The sequence below is a fragment of the Equus asinus genome, chromosome 14, assembly GCF_041296235.1.
Source record: "Equus asinus isolate D_3611 breed Donkey chromosome 14, EquAss-T2T_v2, whole genome shotgun sequence".
NCBI lineage: Eukaryota > Metazoa > Chordata > Mammalia > Perissodactyla > Equidae > Equus > Equus asinus.
The window spans coordinates 47,219,657-47,247,047 of NC_091803.1; the positions used below are offsets into that span (position 1 = coordinate 47,219,657).

The window sequence follows — 27,391 nt, forward strand, 5'->3', positions numbered from 1 at the left end:
CCAGAGAGCCTGTAATTGGGCAGGGCACCCTGGCAAGCAAGAGATTGAGGAGCCCCGCAGGGGAGCAGGCCCCATCCCAGTGAGGATGATGCCTGGAGGCAGGAGAGGGTGCACAGAGAGAGGCAGCAGCCAGGTGGACACCCAATTCTTTTATTGGGGAGGATGGGGCATTGGGGGATGGGCCCAAGGGCCCTCTCACTGCACGGCTTGTTCATTGGCGCTGCTTCCTGAGTCTTGCGGCTTCATCACGTCGGGCAGCTCGGGTGGGCTGGAGAAGGGCTCGATGCGCAGGGCCTCGAACGCTTCATCTGGTGGAGAGGGGAGTGGGGAGAGCTGGAATGGGTACCCACCTTTAGCTTCTGGGGACCTCCAAGCAGATACCTGCCCCTGTGAAGTGAGTCTCCACTGCTCTGACCTCCGTACCTGGTCTCCCTGCCTGGTCTCAATGGCCCTGCTGGAATGTCTCCCACTCCTCCAAGCCCAACCTGACCCCACTTCCCACCCCGAGGCTAGCCATTCGTGAGGCCCTTTTTCTCACCCTCTGCATCCATCAGTGAGCCTGTGGGCTGACCTGCATCCACCTGCTTGTCACTGGCTCCACAGCCACCATCACCCCTCACTCAGAATCTTGTCTATCTCCTTGTACCAAGCAGTGATTTTCAAAGTCAAACCAGATTCTGCTCCTCCCCTGCTTAAAACCTAATAGCTTCCCATCACACTCTGAATAAAATCTCAAGTCCTTGCTACTATGTCTCTCCACCTGTCTCCTGTGCTCCCCAGGTTACCACATCAAGCTCTTTCCTGCCTCAGGGCCTTTGTACTTCCTGGTCCCTAGCCTGCCACTCAGAATGGCATTCAGGATTCAATTCAAACATTACCTCTGAGAAGCCTTCCCCAGCCATACCATATACACAATCAGTGCATCCCAGAGCCCTGTCCACTGCCTTGGAAGCACTGACCACCAGCCCAAGGGGCCCTTTGCTGCTTCTGATCCGCTGCTTTCCCCACTAGAACAGCAGCTCCAGGAAGGCCTGCCTTGTCACCTCAGCACAGAGCAAACGAACCCCACTTTACAACTTTTCTTCTGTGCTTTCTTCTACCTGGGAGACTATTCTCTCCACCTGGCTTAGGGTTCTCAACCGATTAGGGCCCCCAGGGAAAGTTGGCCATGCCTGGTGACAGTTTTGGTTGTCACTTGGGGGTGGCTGTGGGGGGCTGCAACCAGCATCAGTGGGTAGATGGCCATCTCTGGTAGTGGCCAGAGATGCTGCTAAACATCCTGCATAAGACAACCCCACCCAGAATCATCCAGCCCCAAATATCAGTAGTGCTGAATGATGTTCAGACACCAAGAACTAACTCATCTTCCAAAACACAAACCTGCAGTGACAATTCCTGCCTTCATCACTTCTCCTATTCTTTGGAAATAAAGTCTGGATGATGCCATTTAAGGCCTGATTTGACAGTGTCATCTCCCTAACCTAACTGAAGCCAGTTTGGGGCTGGGGAGAGACAGCTGCGTCTCACGCCTCTTCCAGCTGCACCAGGAAACTACTACTTGGGAAACAGGCATTCAGAAGTGCATTTCTGCAAGTGAAAGTAGCCCCTGGGGGAAGTGAAGAGGCCCTGCCAAGACAGCAATTGTCCACCTGAGGGGTGATGCCACTGAGGGCCAGAGCCACTACCTCATTCAATGCCATACTGCGGGTCAGGGGGAAAAAGCAAATCACTTCCCTGTGTCATGATTTCTTCACCTGCAAAACAGATCTAGCAACATCTTCCAAGAGTCACTGCAAGCCTAGATGGTGCCTTTGTTCCAATCAGAGAACGGGACACTTCCTCTGGGAGAATGCAGCCTGACCTTGGCTTAGGAAGCGGAACAGGAGAAGAGCTTTCAGCCCTCACCTGCTCCCCTCAGAAGGGCCTCTCTCTACAGGGCCTGACCTCTACAAAGTCTGTGCCAGCCCTGCCCCTGCCACAGTGTCACTGTGAGGGTCAGAAGGAACCACATAAAGGCCCCTAAGATTTCCGTTTGCTGAGCACTCACAGGCTGGGGGCCTGAGGTGCATGGGGGCTCACACTGCCTCATGTGGGGCTGGTCCTAGGATCATACCCCTTTATAAGGATAGGAACTCCAGCCTGGGAGGGGCAGGAGCATGAAGTAGCCGTCCAAAGACACAGCTGCTGAGGCCTAGCATAGCTCTCCTTATGGCACTGAAAAGTGCGGCTGAGGCGATATGCTCCCTCCTCAGCCCTCGCTGCATTTTCTTACAAGAAGCCAGAAAAATAATTCCTTGTAAGTTCACCCAAGTTCACCCAGCCATCCCCAGAGCCCCTGGGTCCAAAGCTGTGAAACACTCTACAACCCCTGTTTAAATTTCCAGAGACAAATAATAAAATCCACATTTCCTCTCTTTTTCTTAGGGGAAGGAGGTACACTGGAGGGAAGTAAACTACTCCCACCCCTCAAGTTTCTAAACTTTGGGCAGGGGGAACGTGGTTGATGAGCATACTGGCTCTGGGGCAGGCAGGGCTGGATGTGAATACTGGATCTGACAGTCCCACCAAGCGATCTGACCTCCCCAAGCTGTTTACTCATCCTTAAAAAGGGCATAGTACAGGGCTGGCCCCGTGGCCGAGCGGTTAAGTTCGCGCGCTCCGCTGTAGGCGGCCCAGTGTTTCGTTGGTTCGAATCCTGGGAGCGGACATGGCACTGCTCATCAAACCACGCTGAGGCACCGTCCCACATGCCACAACTAAAAGGACCCACAACAAAGAATACACAACTATGTACTGGGGGGCTTTGGGGAGAAAAAGAAAAAAAAAAAAAGGGTATAGTACAAGTCTGGCCTGCACAGGGATGCTGCAGGATCAAGTGATCTACCGCAAAGATAGTGCCTGGCATGGTGCCCGGCTCAGGCAAGGTCCTGGCAGTCTGCATCACCCCATGTGACTGCCAGCAAGCCTCAGTGTCCACATCTCCAAAATGGGCACAGCAGTGTTTACTCCCCAGGGCTATTGAGAGGGTGAGACGGACCAACAGAAGTCAAATGCCGAGTGCAGGGCCAGGGACTCGATAAGCCCTCTGTAAATGCAAGCTGGTATCGTGACTAGGAATCTTTGACTCCTTCATGGAATAGGCTTCAATTTCTACAAGGGTCTCGTTTGCTTCTCATCTTTTTTATGGAGAAACAAATACACTGTCACAGCACACTGCCTGTACTTTGTGGACTGGGAAGTCATTGTCCTGGAGACTTGGAGGAAATGCAGGCTCGCTGACAATCGCTTTCTTTGGCTGTTTCCACCCTGCCTGGCTGCCATCTCACCTGCTCGGAAGGCCAGCCCCACAGTGGCTGGGGCCTGCGGCCGTGCTGTTTGACTAGTGAAGCCACACTCGCCCAGTGTCTTGCCGTCGTCCAGGAGCTGGTCGTCCTGAGAAGAGAGGCAGGCAGGGTCTTGGGAGAGGCCCCAGGAGAGGCAAGTCCCAGAGACTTCTCTGGTTAGCAACTACACTGGAAGTCAGAAGAGGGAAGCGAGACAGCCCCAAGTACGGCCCAGGACCACCCTAGAGGAGACCAAACACAGTTTCCAGGGCTACACCCAAGACTTTCCAAATCAGAACCTCCCAGGGTAAGGCTCTGGAATCTGTTTCCCCCCAAACTCCAGGGAATCTAATTTCAAGAGCCAGTGACCCAATCTGGCACAGGCAGACCTGGTTTGAATCCCAGCTCCGCCACCTTGGACCACGCGGTTGATCTTTTTGCTGTGAAGTTTCCTATCTGTAAAATGGGAATTACTCCAATTCCCAACTCATACAGTGGCCAGGAGGTTTCAACAAGTGACAGGGTCACAGAAAGCAGGGAGTACAGCACGTGGAAAGAGCACATGCAGCAGGAAGGGTCCTTATCAGGGAAGCCCCAGGAGGGACAAAAGGCCCTTAGAGAATAAGGGAGTGGAGGCTCAGCCTGGAGCAAAAGGCCAGATTCCAGCCAGAATCAGATCAATGCACTTTGGTGAGGGACGTCACCCCGCCAGACTTGCCTCAGGGGCCCACACACCGGATTCCCCAGTGAAACCCCAAACCCCAAGCCATGCTTGCAGTTGGTTTGTAGGGGGGAAGTGGGGGTGGGACAAACTCTTAGAGCATTAGCAGAATGTTGAAGGGTAAACAGTTGTTGGGTGAAGAACTGGAGGGACCTGACTCATCTGGACACCCTCCATTTCTTTGTATTAAGCAGCGTCTTGGGGGGCATTGTGACTTTGATAGGCCTGCAGAGGATTAAGAGCACTGGCGTTCAAATTCTGGCTCTGCCAATGACCTTGGCCAGCTAAGCGGCCACCTCGCCGAGCCTCAGTGTCCTTAGCCGCAGAGCAAGGCTGCCAGCAGCCTGCACGTCGCGGGTGGGATCGTTGTGGGGCTCAGATGCGACGCTGGCCTTCGGCACTGAGCGCGGGGCCGGGCGCGCGACCTCGGAGCCATTCTTCCTCGAGAGCCCCGGGCAACGAGAGCTCTTGGGGCCTCACCTCCCCGAGTCCGAACGACGGGCCCACGCGGGGGAGGCCCAGGAGGCACTGTTTACATCAGCGACGCGGCCGCCCAGCGCCCACGGCCGGGGCTGGGGCGGCGGTTCCCGGCAGCGCCCGCCCCCGGCCCGGCCCCCGCTCGCCCGGCCCGGCGGGGCCGCACCTTGTACAGCCGCTGCTCGTCGGGCGGCCGCTTGAGGATGCCCTCGACGATGCGCTTCAGCTCGAACACGGTGCTCGACTCCTTGGCGTCCGTGAAGATGGTGGTCTTGTGGCGCCGGATCATGAGGAACACGTCCTGGGGGCAGCGGGCCGGCGTGAGCGCGGAGCCTGGGCCCCCCCCGCGCGGCCAGCCGCCCCCGGCCCGCCCCGGCCCGCCGCCCCTCCCCCCGCGCCCGCTCACCATCGCGGCGACTACCTCTCCCCCTCGACGCGCCGGCGCGGCCGCGCTCCGCCCCGTTCCCGGCAGCCCGCGCGCCGGCCCCCAGCCTGCCCCGCGCCCAGCGGCCCCGCCCCACCCCGCTCTGCGGGCCCGCCCCGCCCCGCGGCCGCCATTTTAACCCGTGGCCATTTTAATGCGGTGGTCGGGCGTCCAGCCGCCATCTCGGCTGCGTGGCGCGGGGTGGCGCCGGTTGGCGCGGTGGTCGAGGTAGGGGCAAAGGGTCAGGCACCAAGCACCGGAGGGACGCAGGAAGCGATGGCGCCATCTTGGGAGTGGCAGAGGCGAGGTCCCCGTGCTGATGCATCAGGGCTCGGCGCAGGCCGAGCCTTTTTTGCGGGATGGCGGCGGCTCACTTCGCGAGCGTAGGGCATCCCCACTCCCAGGGAGAGTGAATGAATGTTCTTCTGGGCCATCGGGGTGGCAAAACAGTCGCCTCTCAGTGAGAGCAGGGCTGCCATACTGGGGGCTCTGACACACGATTGCGGGGCTCCCTGGCGGCCATTGTGAGGCGGTTCTAAATTCTGGACTCTCCGGCCACCGTAGCGGAGCGCTGTCCCGCTTTCCCCGCCTCAGCCTTGGATGTCAGGGTTGCTTAATCCTGTTCGGAGGGGCTTTACGGCCTGTAGCACCCCGGGAAGTTGTTCCGGTTAGGGAGTGGGCCGGCTAATGTCCTGGGAAGCAGCAGCGGGCGTGGCCGGAGCTGGTGCTTGTGCTCTCCAGGAGGAGGAAAGGGGAGCCTCCTGCCCCCAGGGGCCCTCGGCGCCCGCCCGTTTCTTGCCCATGTCCACTCAGGCTCCGGAGTGGCCTGTACGCTTGATTTCCTTGGCTGGCTGCCCTCCTACGGGGGCATCCCTGCTGACAGCCTAGGCCTTCCTTCTTGGGCGCTGGGCACCGTTCTTCGTCGCCCCAAATTGCAGTTGAGCGAGGGAAGGCGGCTTTCCTTTCACCTAACCACTCCCAGGAGAGGGAGAGCTGCGGCCGTGTCATTGCCGGCCAGTGTCACAGAAGGCGTACATGGCATCCAGCGAGAGGCGAGCCGGTGGATGGCCCTGGCGGCCAGACAGCCCTGCGCCTGTTTAGGGCTGCAATGTGAGAAATTCTTGAGAGTGGGCGGAATCTGAAGATGCTGCTGCCTTGGCCCTGAATCAAACCTGTGGTCAACCGCGCAGGCTCTAGGTACAGAGCAGCTGGAGTTCAAATCCTTGCTCTTGCGCTGACTGGGCAGCTTTGGGCAGTTCACCTCGCCAAGGGCCACTTTCCTTCTTTTTAAGATGGGCGAACCGTTTGTGAAGTTTGTAGCGCCTCCCCAAGAGTCAGCCCTCACTAGACCTTTCATAAACTGTAACTCGTTATTGTTGACTTCTAATCTCTGGCTCCTCAGCAGCCCTCTTAAGTCCCTTCCCCTCCTGCGACTCTCCCCTCCCTCCGCCTCAAGGCAGCCCTCGCCTCGAGCCCAGGGCAGCCCTGGCTCCCTCCCAGCACCCCAGCCCTTGGACCACAGCCTGGGCTTCAGTCGCTGAGTCAGGAGGCCATGGACAGGTACCTGGAGAGGTGAGTCCTTGGCCCAGGCTGAAGAGTTCCTTCTTAATCTCTGTATATACAGAGAGTTGGAGGCTTTAGATCCTGTGCTAATGAGGTGGGAGAGCAGGGGTGGGGGGAGGGGTGGTGACAGTGGGGGCCAAGGGGATTCTGAGGCAGGTAAAGAGTGAGTTTAGGGGTGCGGGGACAGGAGGAGCCACCTCTTCACCCGTGGTGTTCTGGCCCAGCTGCAGCCTAGGCACATCGTCCTGAATCTGGGCTCTACTGGAGACCAGCATGTAGACCTCCTGGCTCGTGGGGGCTGCTCCAGCTCAGGATGCCCATCAGGAGTCACCCTGTGGGGATGAGGGGTGGGGCAGCCCACTGGGTCCCACTCCATCTCTCCAAGGATCATGCCTGTTCCCAGCCACCCTCCAGCAGACCCCCTGGGTTCAACCCCCAGCTTATTGACTGACCTTGGGCAAGGCCCTGAGCCTCCGCCTGTTTCCCATCCATGGAGGGGAATCTACAGTTGGCCCCCGTGGGGCATTTGGGAGCATGAATGAGCTGATGCGGGGAGAGCAGGGTGCCAGGCCTTGGGTAGTGACTGGTGTGTGCTTATAGCTGTCTCTGCTGTCAGAGCTCACCCAGCCTGAGGGAGGTGGCGAGCAGGGCGGGGGCTTATTTGGTGTGATCCTTACCCTCAGAGTGGGTCTCTGAGCACCCATGGTGCTGTCCACTTGGTGGGTCTGTTGTAGGAGGTGACTGCAGGCCTCCATGCCATTCAGTGCAGTGACACGTCCTGCAGTGGGAATGAGATGGGGAAGGATGTGAGTGGGGAGCAGGGCTAACCCCTCAGCCCCTGGCTCTGTCGTCTCGCTGGGTTGAGGTCCTCCTGGGGGCCATGACATACAGAATGGGAGGCTCAAGATGGTGGGTGAGCTAGCTGCCTGGCCGTTTTTGCATCTGCACACAAAGGCCTCCTGGGCCCTTGCTGCCCTCTTGCCTCAACCACCCAGTGCTCACGACAGGGACCCTTCCCTGGGCTCCAAACTAAGCCTGTAGGGTCTTGCCTGGTGGGCCCTCTCCTCCTGTCTGCTTTATTTTTTTTTTTTTAAGGAAGATTAGCCCTGAGCTAACATCTGCTGCAGGTCCTCCTCTTTTTTTTTTGCTGTGGAAGACTGGCTCTGAACTAACATCCGTGCCCATCTTCCTCTACTTTGTATGTGGGACGCCTGCCACAGCATGGCTTGATAAGCGGTGCCATGTCTGCACCCGGGATCTGAACCAGCGAACCCCGGGCCAAAGCGGAACGTGTGAACTTAACCACTGCACCACCAGGCCGGCCCCTTAACATTGTTTAATAGCACTTATCAATGACCACTAGTTATTAGTGTGCCTCTCATTTGTAGAGTGTTTTACAACTACTTTCGTCTCCATAAGGGAAGTGACATAACTCAGTGTGGAATTTGAGTCAGTCACCCACGTTCAAATCGAGCTCTACTCTTGCTGTGCGCCTTAGGGTACATCACCTAGCCTCTGGGCCTGCTTCCCCATTCATGAAATGGGAAATGAGAACACCTCATGAGTGTTCTAAGATCAACTGAGAGCACGCTTGTGCCTGGCACAGCGTATGTGTCCAGCGGGCAAAGCAATGATCACCTTAGCCGTCGTCCTGACTCTCCCAGCAGCCACGATAGTTAAGTGTTACCAGTTCAGGATACTGATGGGGAAACTGAGGTTGAGTCAGTACTCTTGGGAGAAGCTAGGCCATCTGGTTGCAGCATCACCAGCCAGAACAGGTGGGCAGCTAGGAAATGTCTGCCTTGAACAGGAACCTAGTGTTCCCTGTACTGGGGAGTTCCCAGGACCGCCCTTGCCTCCCCAGGTGCACCCTTCCAGGCTGCACAGTCTTCCAGCCTATCACCTGACAGGTGAGGCTGGGGACAGGATGCTGTTGATGCAGGGCCAGGTCACCCCTCCATGGACCTTGCTGACAGACGGGATGCAGCAGCACAGGGTGCCAGCCTGCTGGGTAGAGAAGAGCTGCGACTTGCGCAGCCCCACGAGGCTGCCACCCCAGGAACGGGCTGAGAGGAGGGGGGCTGGGAGGCTGCACTGTTGGGGTAGGAGCAAGTGGAGAGAGCAAAGGGGGTAGTCCCCCCTCCACCATTCTCAGCTTCCTCTGGAATCAGACCAGTTGGGTTCAAATCCCCTTATACCCTCTACCAGCTGCATGGATGTGGGCCCCTCAGTTTTCACATCTGACTGATGGGGAAAACCCACCTCCCAGTGTCTGTCAGGTGAGAATCCTGTGAGATGGTGCAGGAAAGCCCTCCGCAGTGTCTGGCGAGGGCTTCACGAAGAATAGCTGGTTTCTTGTCATTCACTGACCTTTCCCTTCCATGCCCAGCTCCTGCGCCTCCTGCCCCTCCCACTTCTAGCCCCTGCTTAGCTCCTGGGTGATGCTTCAGAAACACCGGGCTCTCTGAATGGAGACCCACTACTCGAGTCACACCAGGGCCAAGACCAAGGCAGCCTGGCTGCCAGCCCCTGGGTTGTTCCTGTCTCAGTGCCTTGGACGGCATCTTGAGGAAGGTCCCTTGGCTGGTCCCAGGCTAAGGGAGGGACACAAGGACAGCCGGCATCACCCAGCAGGGGCCACCAGGGTCCCACCACAGATGTACCCACAGCTTTTTGTAGGCTGGCTGTATTCCGGGCACCCTGGTCCCTGATGACGCCCCCCCAGGGGCAGTCAAGCTCTACCCCAGGTGGATGGCCCTCAGCCTGGGGGAGAGGGCAGCCTGGAGCTCCCTCGCTGCCTCAGTCCACAGACCTACCCTGTCCGGCCCAGCCCAGCAGTGACCACCTGGTGCAGCCACTCTCTCCCCTGGGAGAAAATTAGGGAGGGAGATGAGGCTCAGGCCTGTGTGGAGCAGCTGCAGCCTGCCTGCCCCCGGCTCTGCCTGTGATGACGGCCTCCCTCTCCTTCCTCCGCTGCCCCATCAGCTCCAAAGATTAGGCTTTGAATTTTCCAGGTCTCGTTCAGTTTCTTGTTCCTTCTGCAGTTCTAGAAACTGAGCTCTGTCTGTTGGTATGGGTGGTCCTCAGCCTGGGGATAAGAAGATGGCAGGGAAGGGACAAGACACTGGGTCCCAGGCACATGAGAATGGGCAGGGAGCTGCAGAAGGCCTAGGCTAGTCTCCAGATGCAGGTGGGAGGGTTCTGGGCCTGGCGGGGGGCCTGGCCAAGGCTGGGGGACAGCCCCACACTCACCCTGGTCATGGATGGGGGTGAGGACAGAAACAACGACAACAGAAGCTAAGGCCGGGCCTGGCTGGGGCCTCCTGCCCCTCCTGGGAAGAGGGCATGATGCCAGCTGCCCCAGACTCTTGAGCCTCCTAAACTGCATGGGAAGGCCAGGGCTGGTCCACACCCTGGGGCACCTCCATCACAGTGGGGCAAAATCTGTATTCATTTTCAATTGCTGTGTAACAAATGACTACAAACATAGCAGCTTAAAACAACACAAATTTATTAAACCACGGCTCTGTGGGCCAGAAGTTTGGGCAGCTCAGCTGGGCTCTCTGCGCAGGGTCTCACTGGGCTGAAATCAATGGCTCGGCCTGGCGGGGCCCTCAGCTGGAGGCTGGGTGAAGAATTCACCTCCTTGCTCATTCAGGTTGTTGTCCAGATTCGGTTCCGTGCGGTTGCAGCACTGAGGTCTCCCCTCCTGGGCTGTCAGCTGGGAGCTGCCCTCAGCTCCTGGAGGTTTCACACAGTTCCTTGCCATGTGGCCCCTCTATCTTCAAAAGCTAGCAACGAAGAATCATGTCCTTGGCGTTGAGTCCCTCTCACACTTCCAATCTCCCTGACTTCCTCCAGAAGAAGAGGGGCACACAGGCCAGACTGGGCACCGGGTCGCTTGGCCATCTCTGGGTGCCCAGGCCCAGCCCCAGGTGGGGCTCAGGGTAAATATGGACAGGAAGGGGAGAGAGTGTGAGACCCCCACACACGCAGGAGGCTCCTAGAAGAGGATAGGCAGCTCAGGTTTGGTGAGCCCCAAGGAGGAGGCAGGGGATGGACAGATGGACGGATGGCTCCTTAGTGTTATCAGGCCTCTGAGCCTCAAATCAGAAGGGGCAGGGTGGGGGGATGTGCAGGTCCCCAGGTGAACCGGCTGGCTGAGGGACCCCAGTGTCTGGCTTCAGGCGAGTGTCACTGCATCAGAGGCTGAGGTGAGCCTGTATCCAGGGGCTGTAAGTGGCCACATTGGTATAGACACCAGGACGGTTGGGCAGGGCACAGCCCTTGCCCCAGCTCACCACGCCCACCAGGACCCAGCGCCCAGACTTCACACAGGTCAGGGGTCCCCCAGAGTCACCCTGCAGGAGAAAGGTGAGCTTAGGTCCCAGCCCTCAGGGGACTTCAGATGGCAGTCCTGGGGTTTCAGTCCCCCAGGTGGTGCCTCTGGGTTGGGGGCCAGGACACTAGCCTGGAGGTGGTATCTCCTGGGTCCTGGGTTCTAGGGAGGTAGGGTGCTGGGCACAGGGGCATGGACTTGGGAGGGTCCAGGCAGCTTCGTGCACCTGGCAGGCATCCTTGTGGCCCTCGATGTAGCCGGCGCACAGGTTCCCAGGCAGCACTATGCGCTCAGCACGGGGCACGTTGGTGCCCAGGTGGTAGAGGCGGTCGCAGGCACGCACATCCAGCAGTGGCACCCTGACTCCCTGCAGAGGTCGCCACTCTGGGAGTGGCACTGGGGGGAGAGGGAGCACTTCTGAGAGCTAGGAGAGGGTGAGGCAGAAAGCAAGTGTCGTGGGAGAAGCCCTGCTTAAGAGTCGGACCTGCCAGACTAGGACTCCCCAGCCTGATTGGGAGGTTTGGGTTCCTGGAGGTTGCCCTGGGTCCCAGATTGGCGTAGTGTGGGGCTGGGATTCCCCGTGAGAGGGCAGTGTAGGGGGATCTCGGGTCCCTCTCACAATGCCCGGGTGCCCCGCCCTCTGCCTCACCTCCCGGGTGGAGGCTGCCCCAGCCAGTGACCCAGCAGGGTGTGCCGGGGGGCGGGCGGGACCCGGGCTCCGGCAGGCAGACAGGTTGGACTTGGGCGCTCAGGGGCACCGGGCGGCGCAGCTGCAGCAGCGCCAGGTCGCCGCGGGCCCCGTCCTCGGAGTAGTCGGGGGGTAGCAGCACCCTCCGCACGGGCGCCGAGAGGGCGCGGGGCGAGGCGGCACCCAGGTGCAGCGCCCCGAGGCGCACGTGGTACTCGGACGGCAGCGCCCGCCTACGAGACAGGGGAGAGGCCACTAACAGTGGACACCCCCTGCCCTAGGACTGCAGTCCCCGGCACGCAGTACCCCCTGCCTATAGGACCGCAGTCCCCGCTCCGCAGTATCCCTCCCCGCCCCACCCCAGGACCGCAGTCCCCGCCGCGCAGTCTCCGCGCCGCCGCCAGGTGGTGTCCCCGCGCCGGAGCCCTCGGGGAGCAGGGGCGCGCCCAGCCCGAGCCTGGCGGCTGGCTGCCCGCTGACCTCGGGAAGCAGTGCGCCGCCGTCAGCACCCACTGCGGGGCGATGAGCGAGCCCCCGCACACGTGCGCCCCGCGGTGCTGGATGCTCGCCTGCCACGGCCACTCTCCGTCACGGGCGTCCTGGCCCCCCACGATCCGACTAGACACGCGAGGCTGCCCGCAGGCTACGAGAGAACAAGGGGAAGGCGAGGGTGGGCGAAGGATGGGGACCTGGGAGGAGAGTGAGGGCGAGGAGACAGGGCCAAGGTCAGGGAGGCGGTGGCGCCGCGGGACTCTGAGTCTTCCTTACCTGCAGACTGCAGTGTCCCAGCAGCTCCTGGAGGAGGAAGCGGGGAAGGGACTGGATTACGGATTTGGTGTCAGATAACGGGGTGAGGGGGGTGGAACATATTTGTCACACTGACCTGGTGCCAGTCTTTTGTGCAGTCCGTTACTGGATTTAACCCTCCCCAGAGCGCTGTGAGGTGGGGACTATGCCCATTACACAGAAGAGGACATCCGGGTTTGGAGAGCCCAAGGTCAGTGACAGAAGAACTTGAACCCAAGATTAGGATGCCCTAGAGTGCTCTAGGTCAACTAGGCCAGAGAGGGGTGAGAGGGGACCTGGGAGCCAATGTCCCTGTGGCCAACACCCCTAGCCCCTGCCCCCAACTCACCCAGCAGCATTAGGAGCAGGACTTGGAGGCAGGAGGCCCCCCTCATTCTGTCTTCAGGGCAGGGCCGGGTCAGGATGGCAGTGCCCAGGGCTAGGACTCTGTCGGAGCCTGCAGGGAGAGGAGAGGAGGGTCCTAGCCCAGGGCACTAGCCCCCCAGAGGCCCTTCTGTCTTCCCTCAGCCCCTGGTTGGTCCCGGACCTATCCCCATGGTCCAGGCTCTATGCACTTCCCTCTGCCCAGGCCCCGGGGACCATGTCTGCCCCCTCAAACCCTGCAAGATTTGGGCACCCTATGCCTCCACATGAACCCTGGAGCCTGGCCCCTCCGCCAGCCTCTACTTCCATTGCCTGACAGCTGCCCTCGCTGGCCCTGGCAGCCCCTGGACCCTGCTCTCACTCTCTTGGCAGGTGCCCTCCCTGATGACTGAGCTGGGGGAGGACCTGGGGGCTTAAAAGGCCATGAGGGGGCGGGCGCCCAGCCAGGGGGTAATTAAGGAGACCAGGGCGGTACTGCGGCTTCGCCAGTCCAGCCTGGAACAAAGATGCTTTGAGCAGCGCTTTCAAGGTGGCAGGGGAAGGGATGCCTGGGTTTCTCAAAGGAAGGCTGGCTTGGGCCAAGGTGCTGAGAACTGGAGGCAGAAGCCTGGGCGCCACTGGGCCAGAGTTGGGGGCGGTGGCTGCGGTCAGGCCAGGAAGCTCTGAGGATCCTTGGCAGCTCATCTCCAAACCTGATCCTGGCTCCTGCCTCCTTGCAGTGTGGGTTGCCGTGTGAGTGCTACTGTTCTTCTTTTTTTTTTTTTTTTTGAGGAAGATTAGCCGTGAGCTAACATCTGCCACCAATCCTCCTCTTTTTGCTGAGGGAGACTGGCCCTGAGCTAACATCTGTGCCCATCTTCCTCTACTTTATATGTGGGACGCCTGCCACAGCATGGCTTGACCAGCAGTGCGTAGGTCCACACCCAGGATCTGAACTGGCGAACCCCGGGCCTCTGAAGCACAACATTCAAACTTAACCGCTGTGCCACCAGGCCGGTCCAAATGCTATTGTTCTGTCCAGAAATCCCAGCTTGGCCAGCCCCACAGGGAGCCCAGATCCCAAGCCTGGCTAAGCGCCACCCAGATCCTGGGTCTGCACCCAGGATCAAAGTGAGGAATGGCTGGTTCAAAGCTGGCAGCACTCCTTGCAAGCCAGGAGCAGACCTGACCTTGGGAAACAGTCCATTCTTCAATTTGGGGTGGCCAGGACAGTGAGGCTGCTGGTCTCAGTGAGGCTGGGAGATGCTGGGCTCAGGGCTCAGTGAAGGGCTGGGCCTGGACCATGCCCACCACCTAGAAGACTCCCTAGCCTCTTTCTACCTTGTCAAGTCCTCCTCATCCCACAGCCCGCTGCTCCATCCCCTCCTCCTGGGAGGCCTTCCTGCCTGCCATCCCTCCTCGCTGGCCTTGTCACAGTGTGAGCTGACATGTGATAGAGGAAGTTTGATTCCCCTTAGTTTGTCTCCCCTCCATGAGGCAGGATCTGGGTCTCTGTCCCTGTCTTAGCTCAAGGTGCCAGGTCCGAATACCACTGTCTGGGTGGCTTAGATAACAAAAACTTATTTCTCACAGTTCTGGAGGCTGAGAAGTCCAAGAACAAGGGGGGTCTTATTCTGAGGGCTCTTCTTTTGGCTTGTAGGCAGCTGCCATCTCGCTGGGTGCTCACAGGGCCTCTTCTTTGCACCTGTGGAGGGTGGGGGGTTGACATTCTCTGGAGTCTCTTCTATAAGGACACTAATCCCATGGGATCAGAGCCCCACCTTTCTGACCTCATTTAATCTGAATTACTTCCATAAAAGGTCCATCTCCAAAGACAGTCACATTGGAGGTTAGGGCTTCAGTGGAGGAATTTTGGAGAGGACACAGACATTCAGTCCATAACAGTCCCCAATGGCCACAACAGTGCCCAGTGTAGAGTGTGCACTGAGTATTTGGGAGTGAGTGAAAGGGCAGCAGGCTGGGGGTGAGGGCGAGGAATCCAAAATGGGACCTGGTGGTGGCTGGGCCCTAGCCCTTGGTGAGGAGCAGAGGGCAGGCGGGCTCAGGCCTGACCTCTGCTGTCCATGCCCCAGGACCACACTCCAGCCCACACTCCGGTCTCGAGTCGGGCTGCAGTGCGCCCTCCCTCCAGCCCTGAGACCTTGGGGGAGCTTCCTCTTCTGTACAGCCCCCCTCTTGGATTGCTGTGAAGACTAGTGGGTTAGTCAGCTGCCCAGCGCAGGGCTCGGAGCAGTGCCTGCCTCACATCCATGCCAGAAAAGTGCTACGAGAATGAAAGACACATGGTCCTCTCATCCTCCCTGGTCCACCTCCCTGATCCAGCTCCTGACCTGGTCACCCCAGCTCAGCTGCCCTTAGATGACTCAGCTGGTCGGAGTGGGGTCAGGAGAGCAGTGTTCCCCTTGGTGCAGAGTTGGGGGCAGCTGGAGAGGCTGGTGGGAGTGAGAGTGACAAGGAACCCTGGGAACATACAGCCATCTCTGGGGACCTGGGCCAAAGTTGAGAGGGGAGCCAGCTGGAAGGCTGACGTCCTATGTAGCAGGAGACCTGGGTCTCTGCCTGTTGGAATTGGGGTGAAGGGGGAAGGCGGGGGGAGGGTCTGGAACTGGCTGAATAATGGACAGTTGAACCTTGAGGGGAGTAGGAAAGGAACCCTGGAAAGGGTCCCCAACCCCTGTCTCAGATTGAGAAAGTGGCGCGCAGACCCCTGCTGGGCTCACAGCCCCTTCAGCCCCACTGCAGAAATGGCCCCTGGGCTCTACTCGCCCTGGGAGGGTGCCTCACAACCAGCCTCCTCAGGGCCAGAGCTGAGTCAGCCCACCTTTTTCTGGTGCCAGACCTGCCCCTAGTCCCACGATGGGCTAATGACCCAAACTGGGGCCATCATCCCACTGTTTCCTCGAGGTCACAATGATTGGTCAAGAGGTGACACATGACCCAAACCCAACCAATTAGAATCATCCCCTGGGATTTTTACCCTGGAAGAGGGAGAGAGAACCCCTTGGGGCTCAGCCATAGCCGTGGCCACAGGCGAGGACTCTCAGCTGCTCTGAGAGCCTGGAACCTTCCAAGCTGAGAAAGAAGGTCCCGTGGTGTTGGAGCTCCTTATTCCAGTCATCCTTGCCCTCTCCGGGCTGCCCTTTATCCCTCTGATGCAACTTTCCTTCACTCATGCTAGTTCCAGGGGATTCTGTTGCTTACAACCAAAGTCTCTAAATGCCAAGGAGGAAAACAAAATAACTCTATTAACAGCCCCAGTGGCCCCAGAGCACACTCTGACAAAGGTGGGGGGAAGGTGTGCCCCAGCCTGCTACCCTTTCTAGGTGTGTCTCAGTGTGGCAGTGCCCAGCCCACTGTCCACAGCACAGGACTCATCTCTGACAAATGCACAGCCAGCCCTTGGCCAGACCCAGGCGCACCCGGAGAACTGGCAGTGGGAGGAGGTGGGGGTGGTTGTCCTGGGGAGACCAGACCAGACAGCAGCAGCCTCCTCAGAACCAGCTGGTGTGCACTGTTGTGGCAGATCCTGGGATGGCTGTAGCCAGAGCCCCACATCATGTGGACCTAACAACCAGGGGTTGTCCACGTCAGCCTGGCAGAGATAAAGCTGTACTGGTGAGCCAGGCCATGGGAAGGGGTTACGCTGTGGCACTTGGCAGGGGTCCTTCTGAGCCTCTAGGTAAGTGGCCCCGAACATGACTCTGTGGGTGACGTGTGCCTAGGTAGGTGCCAAGGTGTTCCTGTGGATGAGTCTGTCACACAGGCCCTGGGCCACCAGAGGCTACTCTGCCGCCGCTAGAGGAGGGGCAGTGTCAACCCTGCCAGGCGGTCCCACAGGGCATTGTCACAGGCATTAAATAGTACCATCCTCCAGCAACACCTGGGACACCAGGGTGACAAATTCTCTTCTCAATGGAGGGCCTTTGGGGGAGGTGAGATGGGGCCACCCTCAAGGCCACTGTCCTGGGGAGGGTGGGTGGCAGGACTGGAAATCTTGACAATGCAGGAGAGTTCTGCAGGAGACCCGAGGAGACATGTGAAGACCCCGCCATCCAGGGATCTGCTGGCCCCTCCAAGTCAGGCCTGGACAGGTCCACATACAGTGAGAGGTGGACACCGGCCCTTGTGAGCTAGGTGGCTTGGGCAGTCCTGTCACCCCGCTGAGCCTCGGTTTCCTCACTGTGAGGGGGGAGGGAAGTTCAGCCTCACAGTGCTGCACGGGGCACGACTCAAGTGCAGTGCCCTGTAAACCTGCCTGGCTGTCAGGGTTGGGGCAGAGCTGAGGAGGGCCCTCCACTCTGAAGACTCCCACCTGCTTCTCCACAGCGGGGGCTGTGGGGAGAGCAGAGGGGAGCAATCCAGGCCCCCCAGAGGTTCTCACACTTTCCTCCGCTCACAGCATTGGGGGATCTTGTGAAAATGCAAGTCTGCCTGAGCAGCTCTGAGGTGCCCCTGAGTTTGCCCTGCTGGCCTGGGAACACTGAGGCAGGGTTCTGGGACCCCAGCAGGGGGCGAGGCACAGTGGAGGCTGCCCAGTTCCCCTGATGGCTTGGCAGTGGCTCCCCAGGCACTGAGCCTCCCTGGGGCTGCTCCAGCTTGGAGTGCCTGTGCCCCCAGGACCACCCTCCACCCATAGGAGGTCAGGGGAGAAATGCCCACGCCCAGCATCCTTGTCCTCCAGGGGGCCGATGCTGAGGTGCGTGCCCCACGGTTCTTAGAGGGCCCAAGCCGGACTGTGCCTCAGTCACCCACAACGGTAATCTCCTCGTTTGGGCAAACATCATTGGGTTTCTTCCCTCCCTGCCTCAGTTTCCCCACTCCTCACTGGGGCTTTTGATATCACCTCCCAAATAAGCTATCTGCACCCCAGTCCCAGCTCCAGGTCAGCCTTTGGGGGACAGTGGTGAGACTAGGAGCATCTCTGTGATGGGGAGCACCAGCATGAGCATGGGGGTGCTCAGGGGGTGTCCTTCACAGCACCCCCACTCATCCTCCTAGCCCCCAGGGACCCCGGCACCACTAATGTCCTTCCATAAACTCTCTTTCTGATTGAACTGATCTGAGAGGGTTCTGCTGTTTGCAACCAAAACCTGTACAGTGCAGACAGGTGGAGAAAGATTTAGGAGTTAGGGATGGGTCCTGGGATGGACGGGACATGGGTGACCATGAGGGAGCTGTCCAGCGGGCCACTCAGGTCCACAGATGCTCTGCACGGCATCAAATTGAACATGCACATGTGTTTATTAGAAATGAGACAGAAGGGGACTGGGCCTGACCCAGCAGGCAGTCCTGCCACTGGGATGCTCACAGCCCTAGATGAATTTTCTGGCACTGTGGTAACTACTGCATCCTCACAGGCTCAGGTGCGTACAGCCAGCTGCAGGAGTGGGGCAGCCCAGAGCAGAGCGAGGGGCAGCAGCAGCTGAGTGGGGTCTGGCTTTGGTGTGCTGCGGCCCACCAGCGTCTGCATCCAGCTGAAGTACCTACTAACGTTGGTGTAGATACCGGGCCGGTTGGGCCTACCACAGCCCGATCCCCCACTCACGATTCCAACCTGAATCCACAGCCCATTCTTTTGACACACCACAGGTCCACCTGAGTCACCCTGGGGAGCAGCATGAGTGAGCCAGGCCAGGGGTAGGGCAGGAGGGGCTAGTGGAGGGTGGGAGAGTGGGAGGGACTGTGGGCTGGGCCGCCTGGGTGCAAATCCTATTCCTCCCCTGGAAGCAAACAAGCCCCAGTTGCTGTATCTGCAAAGGGGCCACAGTCTCCACCCGCTGGGTTTCACATGAGGAACAAAGGAGGGACAATTAAAGTAAAACAAGAAGCTTGTTTTACAGGCTGGTTAAATAAGGGATACAATTGTTTTCTCATGAATAAACTCTGAGGGTCGGTTGGTGGGGGTCATGGGGGTTGCTCTCAGGCCCAAGGTTGGGAGGGGTGGTGTTTGGTTCCAGCAAGGCCCTGGTTTGGGCAGGGGCACTCACTCTGCAGGAGTCAATGCCGCCTTCCTCAGCACCAGCACAAATCATGTCTTCGCCAACTCCCCTGAATATACTAGGCTGTCCGAACAGGTAGTTACACCTGGAATTGTTTATGATGGCGACCTCCACTTCCTGGAGATTGTAGGGAGGCAGCAGAGCTGCCGGAGGTTGAGGGTGGGAGAGAGAAAGACAACAACCTTAGCCTCTCCTCTGCCATCTGAGACAGGGAGAGGCTGAAGGGGGGGTGGACTCCCCAGGGCACCCACAGGGCCTGGGCCATTGCTCTAGCCCAGCAGCCAGCACATTGTGGGTGATGAACAATCTCACAGAAGGACCCAATGGATGGACAGGCTGTTAAGCTCCTCCCTGAGACTCAGTTTCCCTATTTGTAGAATGGAGATGACAGACCCTGCCTGAGCCAGTGGGGAGATTCCTTGGCCAAAGATGCACAGGGGGAGAGGCTGACACAGCTGAGATCATTAATGATTAATATACTGCAGTTGCCAGATCCAGGCCAAAAACTTCTCAAATTTTATGAAAGATATGAATCTACAAACTCAAGAGGCTGAACAGCTCCAAGGAAGATAAACACAAAGAGATCCACACTGAGATACATTTTCATCAAAATATCAAGAGACAAAGACAAAGGGGGAATTTTGTAAACAGCAAGAGAGAACCTACACATCAAGTATATGGGATCTTCAACAAGATTAACAGCTGGATTCTTTTCAGACACACTGGAGGCCAGGAGGCAGTGGGATGACATATTAAAGTGCTAAAAGAATAAAACAGTTAAACAAGAATTCTATACCAGGCAAAAATATCCTTCAAAAAATAAAGGAGAGATGAAGACATTCCTAGGTAAATGAATGCTGACAGGGTTCCTCACTAGTAGATGTACCCTACAAGAAATGGAAAAGGGAGCCCTTCATGCTGAAATGAAAGGGCTCTAACCAGTAACTTAAACTCATAGGAAGAAATAAAGACCACCAGTAAAGGTAACTACATAGATAAATATAAAAGCCGGTATTATTATAGTTTTGGTTTATAACTTCTATTTTCCAATATAATGTAGAAAGTAAATGCATAAAACAATAGTTATAAATCTCTGTTAATGGTCATACAATATATAAAGGTGTAAACTGTGACAATAACAACTTAAAGGGGAAGAAGAGAGCTGTATAGGAACCGAGTTTTTGTATACTATGGAAGCTAAGTTGGTACTAATTTAAAATAGATTGTTATAACTTTAAGTTGTTAATTGTAATTCCCAGGGCAACCACTATGAAAATAACTAAAAAATATGCAGAACAGGAAATGAGAAGGGAGTCAATACAGTACAGTAATAAAAATCAATTAAACACAAAAAGAGGAAATAAGAAACAAAAAGATATGACAGATACAGATATAAAAAATATGACAAGATACAGAAAACAAACAGAATAGTGGCAGAAGTAAGTCCTTCTTTATCAGTAATTTTAATGTAAATAGATTAAACACTCCAATTAAAAGGCAGAGATTGGTAGAATGGATTAAAACACAGGATCCAACTATAGGCTGTCCTCAAGATAATAATTTTAGATCCAAAGGCACACGCAGGTGGAAAGTAAAGGTTAGAAAAAGAGATTCCATGCAAACAGTGACCCAAAAAGGGCTGAGGTTGCTACACTAATGTCAGATCAAATAGACTTTCAGTTAAGGCTTGTTACAAGAGTCAAAGAAGGACATTGTATATTGATGTAAGTGTCAAATCTCTCAAGAAAATATAATAATTATAAACATCTACACACCTAACAACTGAGCCCCAAAATATATGAAGCAAAATTGACAGAAGTGGTGGGAGAAATAGATAGCTCTACAATAACAGCTGGAGACTTCAAGACCCCACTTTCAATAACGGATGGAACAACCAGAGAGAAGATCAACTAGAAAAGAGAGACCTTGAACAACACTGTAAATTAACTGGCCTAACAGACATATACAGAATAATCCACCCAACCAACAGCAGAATACACATTTCTCCCAAGTGCATGTGGATCAGGCTTCAGGATAGACAATATGTCAGGCCAAGACATAAGTTGCAGTAAATTAGAAAAGACTGAAATCATGAAAAACATATTCTCCAGCCACAATGGAATGAAGCTAGAAATCAATAATAGAAGGAAAACCTAAAAATCCACAAATATGTGGAAATTAAAGAAGTTACAAGGATAATTAGAAAATACTTTGAAATGAATGTAAATGAAAACACAACATACCAAAACTTATGGGATGCAGCAAAAGCAGTTCTCAGAAGGAAGTTTATAGCTGGAAATGCCTGTGTTAATAAAGGAGAAAAACTCTAAATCAATAACCTAACTTATACCTTAAGGAACTAGAAAAATAGCAAACTAAACCCTCAGGTAGAAGAAGAAAGGAAATAATAAAGAAAGGAATGTAAAAAATCAAACTAGGAAATAGAAAAACAATAGAGAAAATCAGCACAACCAAAAGTTGGTTCTTTGAAAGATCAACAAAATGGACAGTGAAGCAGGGACATTACTACAGTACCCTTGTGGAAATAATAAAGACTCTACGGGAATACTTTGAATACTCATATGCCAACAAATTAGACAACCTAGAGGAAATGGACAAATTCCTAGAAACACACAAACTGCCAAAACGGACTCAAGATGAAACAGAAAATCTGAACAGACCCATAATAAGTAAAGAGATTGAATCAGTAGTCAGAAACCTCTCAACAAAGAAAAACCTTGGACCAGATGGTTTCAATGGTGAATTCTACCAAACATGTGAAGAAATTAACTTCTTGAACTTTTCCAAAAAAATAGAGGACGAAAGAATATTTCCTAACTCATTCCATGAGACTAACGTTACCATGACCTCAAAGCCCAGACAAGGACACCACAAGAAAAAGAAACTACAGAGCAATATCCATTATGAATATATATGCAAAAATTCTCAACAAAATACTAGCAAACTGAATCCAGCAGCATAATGAAAGAATTGTACAGCATGACCAAGTGAGATTCATCCCATGAGTGCAAGGTGGTTCAACATAAGAAAATCAATCAATCTAACGCACTACATACCACATTAATAGAATGAAGGGGGAAACCACATGATCATCTTAACTGAGGCAAGAAAAGCATTTGGCAAAATCCAACACTCTTTCACTATAAAAACATTCAATCAACCAGGAATAGAGGAAACTTCCTCAACATGATAAAGGTCATATGTGAAAACCCCACAGCTAACATCATGCTGAACGGTGAAAATCTGAACGCTTTCCCCCTAAGATCAGGAACAACACAAGGAGGCCAGTTTCTGCCACTTCTACTTAACATTTCACTGGAAGTTCTAGTCAGGAAAATCAGGGAAGAAAAAGAAATAAAACGCATGCAACTTGGAAAGGAAGAGGCAAACTATCTCTGTTCACAGATGACAGGATATATATGGAGAAAATCATAAAGAATCCACAAAAAAGGACTAGAGTTAATAAATGAGCTCAGCAAATTTGCACAACCCAAGGTCAAGACACAAAAGTCAGTTATATTTCTATCTACCACCAATGCACATTTCCGAAGGGAAATTTAAAAAGAAATTTCATTTACAATAGCATCAAAAAGAATAAAATAGGAATAAATTTAATTGAGGAGATGAAAGACTTGTACACAAAAAACTACAAAACGTTGCTGAAAGAAATTGAAGATGAACTAAATAAAGGGAACATATCCTGTGTTCATGGATTGGAGACTGAATGTTATTAAGATGGCAGTACACCCCAAAGCAATCTACAGATCCAAGGCAACCCCTATCCAAATACCAATGGCCTTTTATCAGAAATTGACAAGTTGATCCTAAAAGTCAAATGGTATATCAAGAGACCCCAAATAACCAAAATAATATTGAAAAGTAGAACAAAGTTGGAGGTCTCACACTTCCCAATTTCAAAGCATACTATAAAGCTACAGCAACCAAACAATGAGGTCCTGGCATAAGGATAAACATAGAGACAAATGGAATAGAATTGCGAGTCTAGAAATAAACCCATATATCTATGGTCAACCAATTTTTGACAAGGGTGCCCAGACAATTCAATAGAGGAGAGAACAGTCTCCTCAACAATGGGTGCTTGGAGAACTGGATATCCTACTGCAAGGACTGCTACCTCACAGCATCATAAAAAACCAACTCAAAATGATCAACGACATAAATGTAAGAGCTAAAGCTATAAGACTCTTCAAGAAAACATGGGAGTAAATCTTTGTGACCATGAATTTGGCAATGATTTCTTAGATATGACATCAAAAGCATAAGCAACAAAAGAAAAAGTAAATATTTGGACTTCACCAAAATTAAAACATTTTGTACATCAAAAGACACTATGAAGGGGGCTGGCCTTCTGGAGTAGTGGTTGAGTTCAGCATGCTCCACTTTGGTGGCCCATGTTCACAGGTTCAGATTCTGGGCATGGACCTACACCACTATCAGCCACGCTGTGGTAGAGCCCACATACAAAATAGGGGAGGACTGGCACAGACGTTAGCTTGGGGCTAATCTTCCTCAAGCAAAAAAAGAGGAAGATTGGCAACAGATGTTAGCTCAGGATGAATCTTCCTCAGCAAAAAAAAAGAAAAAGAAAAGAAAAGAAAAAAAGACTATCAAGAAAGTGAAAGTAGCCTACAGAATGGGAGAAAATATTTGCATATTTGCAAATCATATATCTGATAAGGGTCTAGTATCCAGAATATATAAAAAACTATTACAACGGAACAACAAAGACAACTCAATCTATGTATGGGTAAAGCACTTGAATAGGCATTTCTCCAAGAAGACATACAAATGGCCAACAAGCACATGGAAAGATGCTCAACATCACTAGTCATTAGAAAAATGCAAATCAAAACCACAGTGAGATACCACTTCACACCCGCTAGGATGGTCAAAATAGAAAAACTGGAAAATAACGAGTGCTGTGGAGATTGGGGAGAAATTACAACCCTCATTCATGGTTGATGGGAACGTGGAATGGTGCAGTTGCTGTGGAACACCGTCAGTTCCCCAAAAAGTTAAACAAAGAATTGCCACGTGATCCAGTAATTACACTCCTCAATATATACACAAAAGAATTAAAAAGAGGGGTTTAAACAAAAATTTGTATACTAATGTTTATAGCAGCTCTATTCACAATACTCAAAAGGTAGAAACAACACAGATGTCCATAATGAATGAACGGATAAACAAACTGTGTTATATCCATACAACGGACGTAATATTACTCAGCCATAAAAAAGAATGAAATTCTGATACATGGATGATCTTGAAAACATTTTGCTAAGTGAAAGAAGCCAAACACAAAAGGTCACATGTATGATTCCATTTACATGAAATATCCAGAATAGCTAAATCCAGAGAGATGAAAAGCAGGTTAGTGGTTGCCAAAGGCCGGAAGGAGGGGGTAATGGGAGTGACTGCTGAATGGCTATGGGATTTCCCCCGGCAGTGATGAAAATGTTTTGAAACTTGATAGAGTTGATGGTTATACATTGTGAATGTACTAAATGCCACTGAATTGTCTACTTTAAAGTGGTTAATTTAATGTTATATGAACAAAATAAAGAAAAAAAAAAGGAATGACGTATAGACACACAGACTACAACATGGATACACCTTGAAAACATTATCCTAAGTGAGAGAAGCCAGGCACAGAAGAGCACATTGTGTGTGATATGAAGAGTCCAGAATAAGTAAATCCATAGAGGCAGAAAACAGATTAGTGGTTGCCAGGAGCTACGGCCCTAGGACAATGAGGAATTGAGAGCAACAGCTAGTAAGTATGGGATTTCATTTTGAGAGGATGAAAATGCTGCGGTTAGACAGCGGTGATGGTTGCACAACTCTATGAATACACTAAAACCCACTGAGTTGTATACATTAAAAGAGAGAATTTTATGGTTTGTGAATTAAATCTTAATTAAAAACCAAAAACAATGCCAGAGGCCTTTCTTACAAGGACCCGCCCTCCCCAAACTCCCACACCCCTGCAGGCTGGCGGGTGCAGGCTGAGCCAAGCTGGCCCCCCTCTCCACCCTGGCTTCCGGCTCACAGTCTCTGGAAGGGAGAGGAACTCGGTGGGGTACAGAGGTGCTGCCCTCTCAGGAGGAGCAGAAGGAAGCAGGAGAGGAGAGAATGCTGAGCAGGCCAAACGCGGGCCCAGCTGTACAGGGACCAAGGTGGGGGCTGCTGTGGCCCAGCCGGTGATAGAGCACAATATGCCCTTTCCCCACCCATTTGTCCCCAGCCTCACGATTGGTCTCATTGAGGAACCCCCAGCCGGTCACCCAGCAGTTGTTCCGGTTCTGGAACTCGGAGGAGGAGGCCTGGACACAGACGGGCTGGATGTACTTATTGTAGGTGACGAAGGACGACAGCTTCAACAGGGCGATGTCATTGAATAAAACTCCCTTGAATTCGGGGTACATAATAATATCCTGCACCTTGTATCGATGGTAGAAGGCCCACAGGTTCCAGAAAGGTGGCCTAGCAGAGTGCTCACCAAACTGGACTGTCCACTCATAGGGATCCTTGTTCCTGGCAGGGGAGGAGAGAGGGGCCACCTGCGCATCCCGGGCCGGCTCCATGAGGTGAGACTGCCGGGGCTGCTGCTGGGGCTCATGCGGGATGCTGTCAACAGGTCTTCTTACAGGCCAAAGCGTCCAGGGGAGAAAGGGTGAGAGCCCACAGAGGCCACCACCAAAGTCCCAGACCCTGGGGGTGGGGGGAGGGGTGCCTCCCTCTGCCTCTCATCTGGCCAGTCACTCAACCAGCCCCTCTCCTCCCCAGCCCACCTAAGGAAAGAAGGAGCAGATGCACGGGTGCCAAAGTGGGACACTCAGCAGGGTGGAGTCAGAACAGCTTCCGAGGCGGCTGTCAGCCCAGGCCAGGCTCTGTGCCCAGCACTTACCCGGCTCAGCTCATTCCTCCCACCCCTGGGACACCTCCACGGGGGGTGGGATGAGGAAGGGGAAGGCTGGTGGTGTCATTTGGGGAGAAGAGAAGACAAGAGAGAAAAGAAAAGAACACGACACACCAATGTGCACGGGAACGTTCTGGAAGAAAGTTCTGGAAGAACCTGAACCGGGTCCTTCCAGGGGCACTAACGGGAACTCGTGTGGATGTAACTGACTGGGACTAGGTCTGGGGCTCAGGAGAACAGAAGGGCCGGGGGGTCGCGCACGTCCTGGTGGAGCCTCAGCCTCCACCCACCCCCAGACTCACTTTACAAAGCAGTGCGCGGCCGAGAGCACCCAGCGGTGGTTGAGCAGGGTCCCTCCGCAGTGGTGGCCTTTAGGCAGGCGCAGGCTGCCCATCCACGGCCAGCGCCCGTGCACCGATTCTTGTCCGCCCATCACGAGCGAGTGGATGGTCTGTCGGCCACAGGGCCCTGGGATGGACAGTCGGACACGCGGCTGAGCTGCAGGAGGCAGGCTCACCCTCGTGCCCTCGCCCACTGGGGTGCGCGAAGGGAAGGGGCTCTCCGGGAAACCGCGCGCGTGCTGGGGTCGTCAGCCCACGGAGAAGGGGATGCTGGGAGCCCTCCCCACGTGGTCCGCAGGTGCCCGCCCCTTTCCCCCACGGTCCCATCAGTTACATGTGAGCAACGACGAGTTCTCGAAACCTGGAGTCGGGGAGAGAAAAAGATGAGGCGCCCTTTGCGCTCCGGCCCAGGTGCCTTACGCAGGGAAGCGCGCGTCCTGGGCGCCTTACCTGGAAACAGCACGTCCTGATCCTGCAACCCTGAGGGGAGACGAGAAGGTCAGCTGCCCTGGGTGTCCACGCGCCCCATCCTCCCCCATCACCCCTGGGTCGGCCGGCAGCTCCCGCCTGAGCTCACCCCGCTTCCCGAGTTCGACTCCCACCAACAGCTGCGCCAGCAGCAGCGCCCCGAGCCGGACGTCCATGGCCTGCTCTCGGGCCCGCCGCTTGGCGCCCCGTCTGCTTCCGCCTGCTCCAGGGCCCGGCGGGGCGCCCCCTGGGGGAGAAAGAGCGACAGGAACCTTGGCCCCCACCGTCTGCCCCCTTGACCTCTCCGGGTGCGAGAGCTGTTTGGGAACATGATACCTCACAGTGCCCCAGCTTTGAGCTCGTGCTGGGGCTGGGTCCCCCAACCACGCCCCTTGATGTGGCCGGGGAAGCAGCGCGCCCCCACAATCCCTTTCTTGTCTGCAACCCTGGGGTTCTGGCTGCCTCCTTTTCTACCCACTCCTTCCTCCAAGAAGGCTCAAGGACGTGGCCCACAGCCAGGCCTTCCAAAGGTACGATAACGAGTCCTTGAGTGCCCACTGGAGGCCTAGCACTGTGGGCTGAGGCGGGAAGAGAGGTTCCCTTGCAGGACTTCCTGGGGGAAATGCAGGCCTTGGGTTTTGTCCTCCCTGCTGGTCCCCGCCTGCCCTGGCTGCCCCTTGGCCGCAGGCCTAGCCCCTCTCATCACCCTCCTCCAGATTAAATCGTGAAAGTTGAATTGGCCTTTCACAAACTTTTTTGCCCGGGGTTTTAGGGGGAAGGAAATTGCCAAAATGGGAGAGAGACACCGCTAGGCTGTCCATCTCAGTGTCACTGTGAGCAGTGACTCTCCAGACAGGGGTCCTAGGAGGACCGTGCCTGCTCGGTGCCCCTCTGCGTGTCCTGAACCAGGTCCA

At 54.7% G+C, this 27,391-nt stretch overlaps 3 protein-coding genes and 1 long non-coding RNA gene across 8 annotated transcripts; 1 reads left to right on the forward strand and 3 right to left on the reverse strand.

Moving 5' to 3' along the window:
- Nucleotides 1–134: 134 nt before the first annotated feature.
- Nucleotides 135–6,402, reverse strand: ELOB (elongin B). Of its 2 annotated transcripts, none has more exons than XM_044746693.2 (4): nt 5,196–6,402; nt 4,688–4,822; nt 3,327–3,432; nt 135–308 (listed from the first exon to the last, which is right to left on the reverse strand). In XM_044746693.2, the coding sequence occupies exons 1-4, from the start codon at nt 5,268–5,270 to the stop codon at nt 196–198; spliced, it is 429 nt and encodes a 142-aa protein (XP_044602628.1). In that variant the 5' UTR covers nt 5,271–6,402; the 3' UTR covers nt 135–195. The 2 variants fall into 2 exon arrangements, with proteins under 2 accessions (XP_044602628.1, XP_044602627.2); XM_044746692.2 differs by lacking the exon at nt 5,196–6,402 and adding an exon at nt 4,928–5,057.
- On the forward strand, nt 5,058–7,870 carry LOC123276753 (uncharacterized). Of its 2 annotated transcripts, none has more exons than XR_006513268.2 (3): nt 5,058–5,173; nt 6,402–6,517; nt 7,604–7,870. It is a non-coding gene; the product is annotated as an uncharacterized lncRNA (long non-coding RNA). The 2 variants fall into 2 exon arrangements; XR_006513267.2 differs by having other exon boundaries at nt 7,729–7,870.
- Nucleotides 7,871–9,998: 2,128 nt separating this feature from the next.
- Nucleotides 9,999–12,843, reverse strand: LOC106825961 (serine protease 33). Of its 3 annotated transcripts, XM_044746691.2 has the most exons (6): nt 12,671–12,843; nt 12,304–12,330; nt 12,016–12,178; nt 11,497–11,768; nt 11,074–11,243; nt 10,005–10,869 (listed from the first exon to the last, which is right to left on the reverse strand). In XM_044746691.2, exons 1-6 carry the CDS (start codon nt 12,714–12,716, stop codon nt 10,711–10,713), a joined length of 837 nt encoding a protein of 278 aa, XP_044602626.1. In that variant the 5' UTR covers nt 12,717–12,843; the 3' UTR covers nt 10,005–10,710. The 3 variants fall into 3 exon arrangements, 2 of the variants coding, with proteins under 2 accessions (XP_044602626.1, XP_070341266.1); XR_011494388.1 differs by having other exon boundaries at nt 9,999–10,869; nt 11,074–11,768; XM_070485165.1 differs by lacking the exon at nt 10,005–10,869 and having other exon boundaries at nt 10,994–11,768.
- Nucleotides 12,844–18,064: 5,221 nt separating this feature from the next.
- LOC106825960 (serine protease 41-like) lies at nt 18,065–26,101 on the reverse strand. The gene is made up of 4 exons (XM_044746690.2): nt 25,971–26,101; nt 25,000–25,391; nt 18,693–18,847; nt 18,065–18,310 (listed from the first exon to the last, which is right to left on the reverse strand). Exons 1-4 carry the CDS (start codon nt 26,099–26,101, stop codon nt 18,065–18,067), a joined length of 924 nt encoding a protein of 307 aa, XP_044602625.2.
- Nucleotides 26,102–27,391: the final 1,290 nt, after the last annotated feature.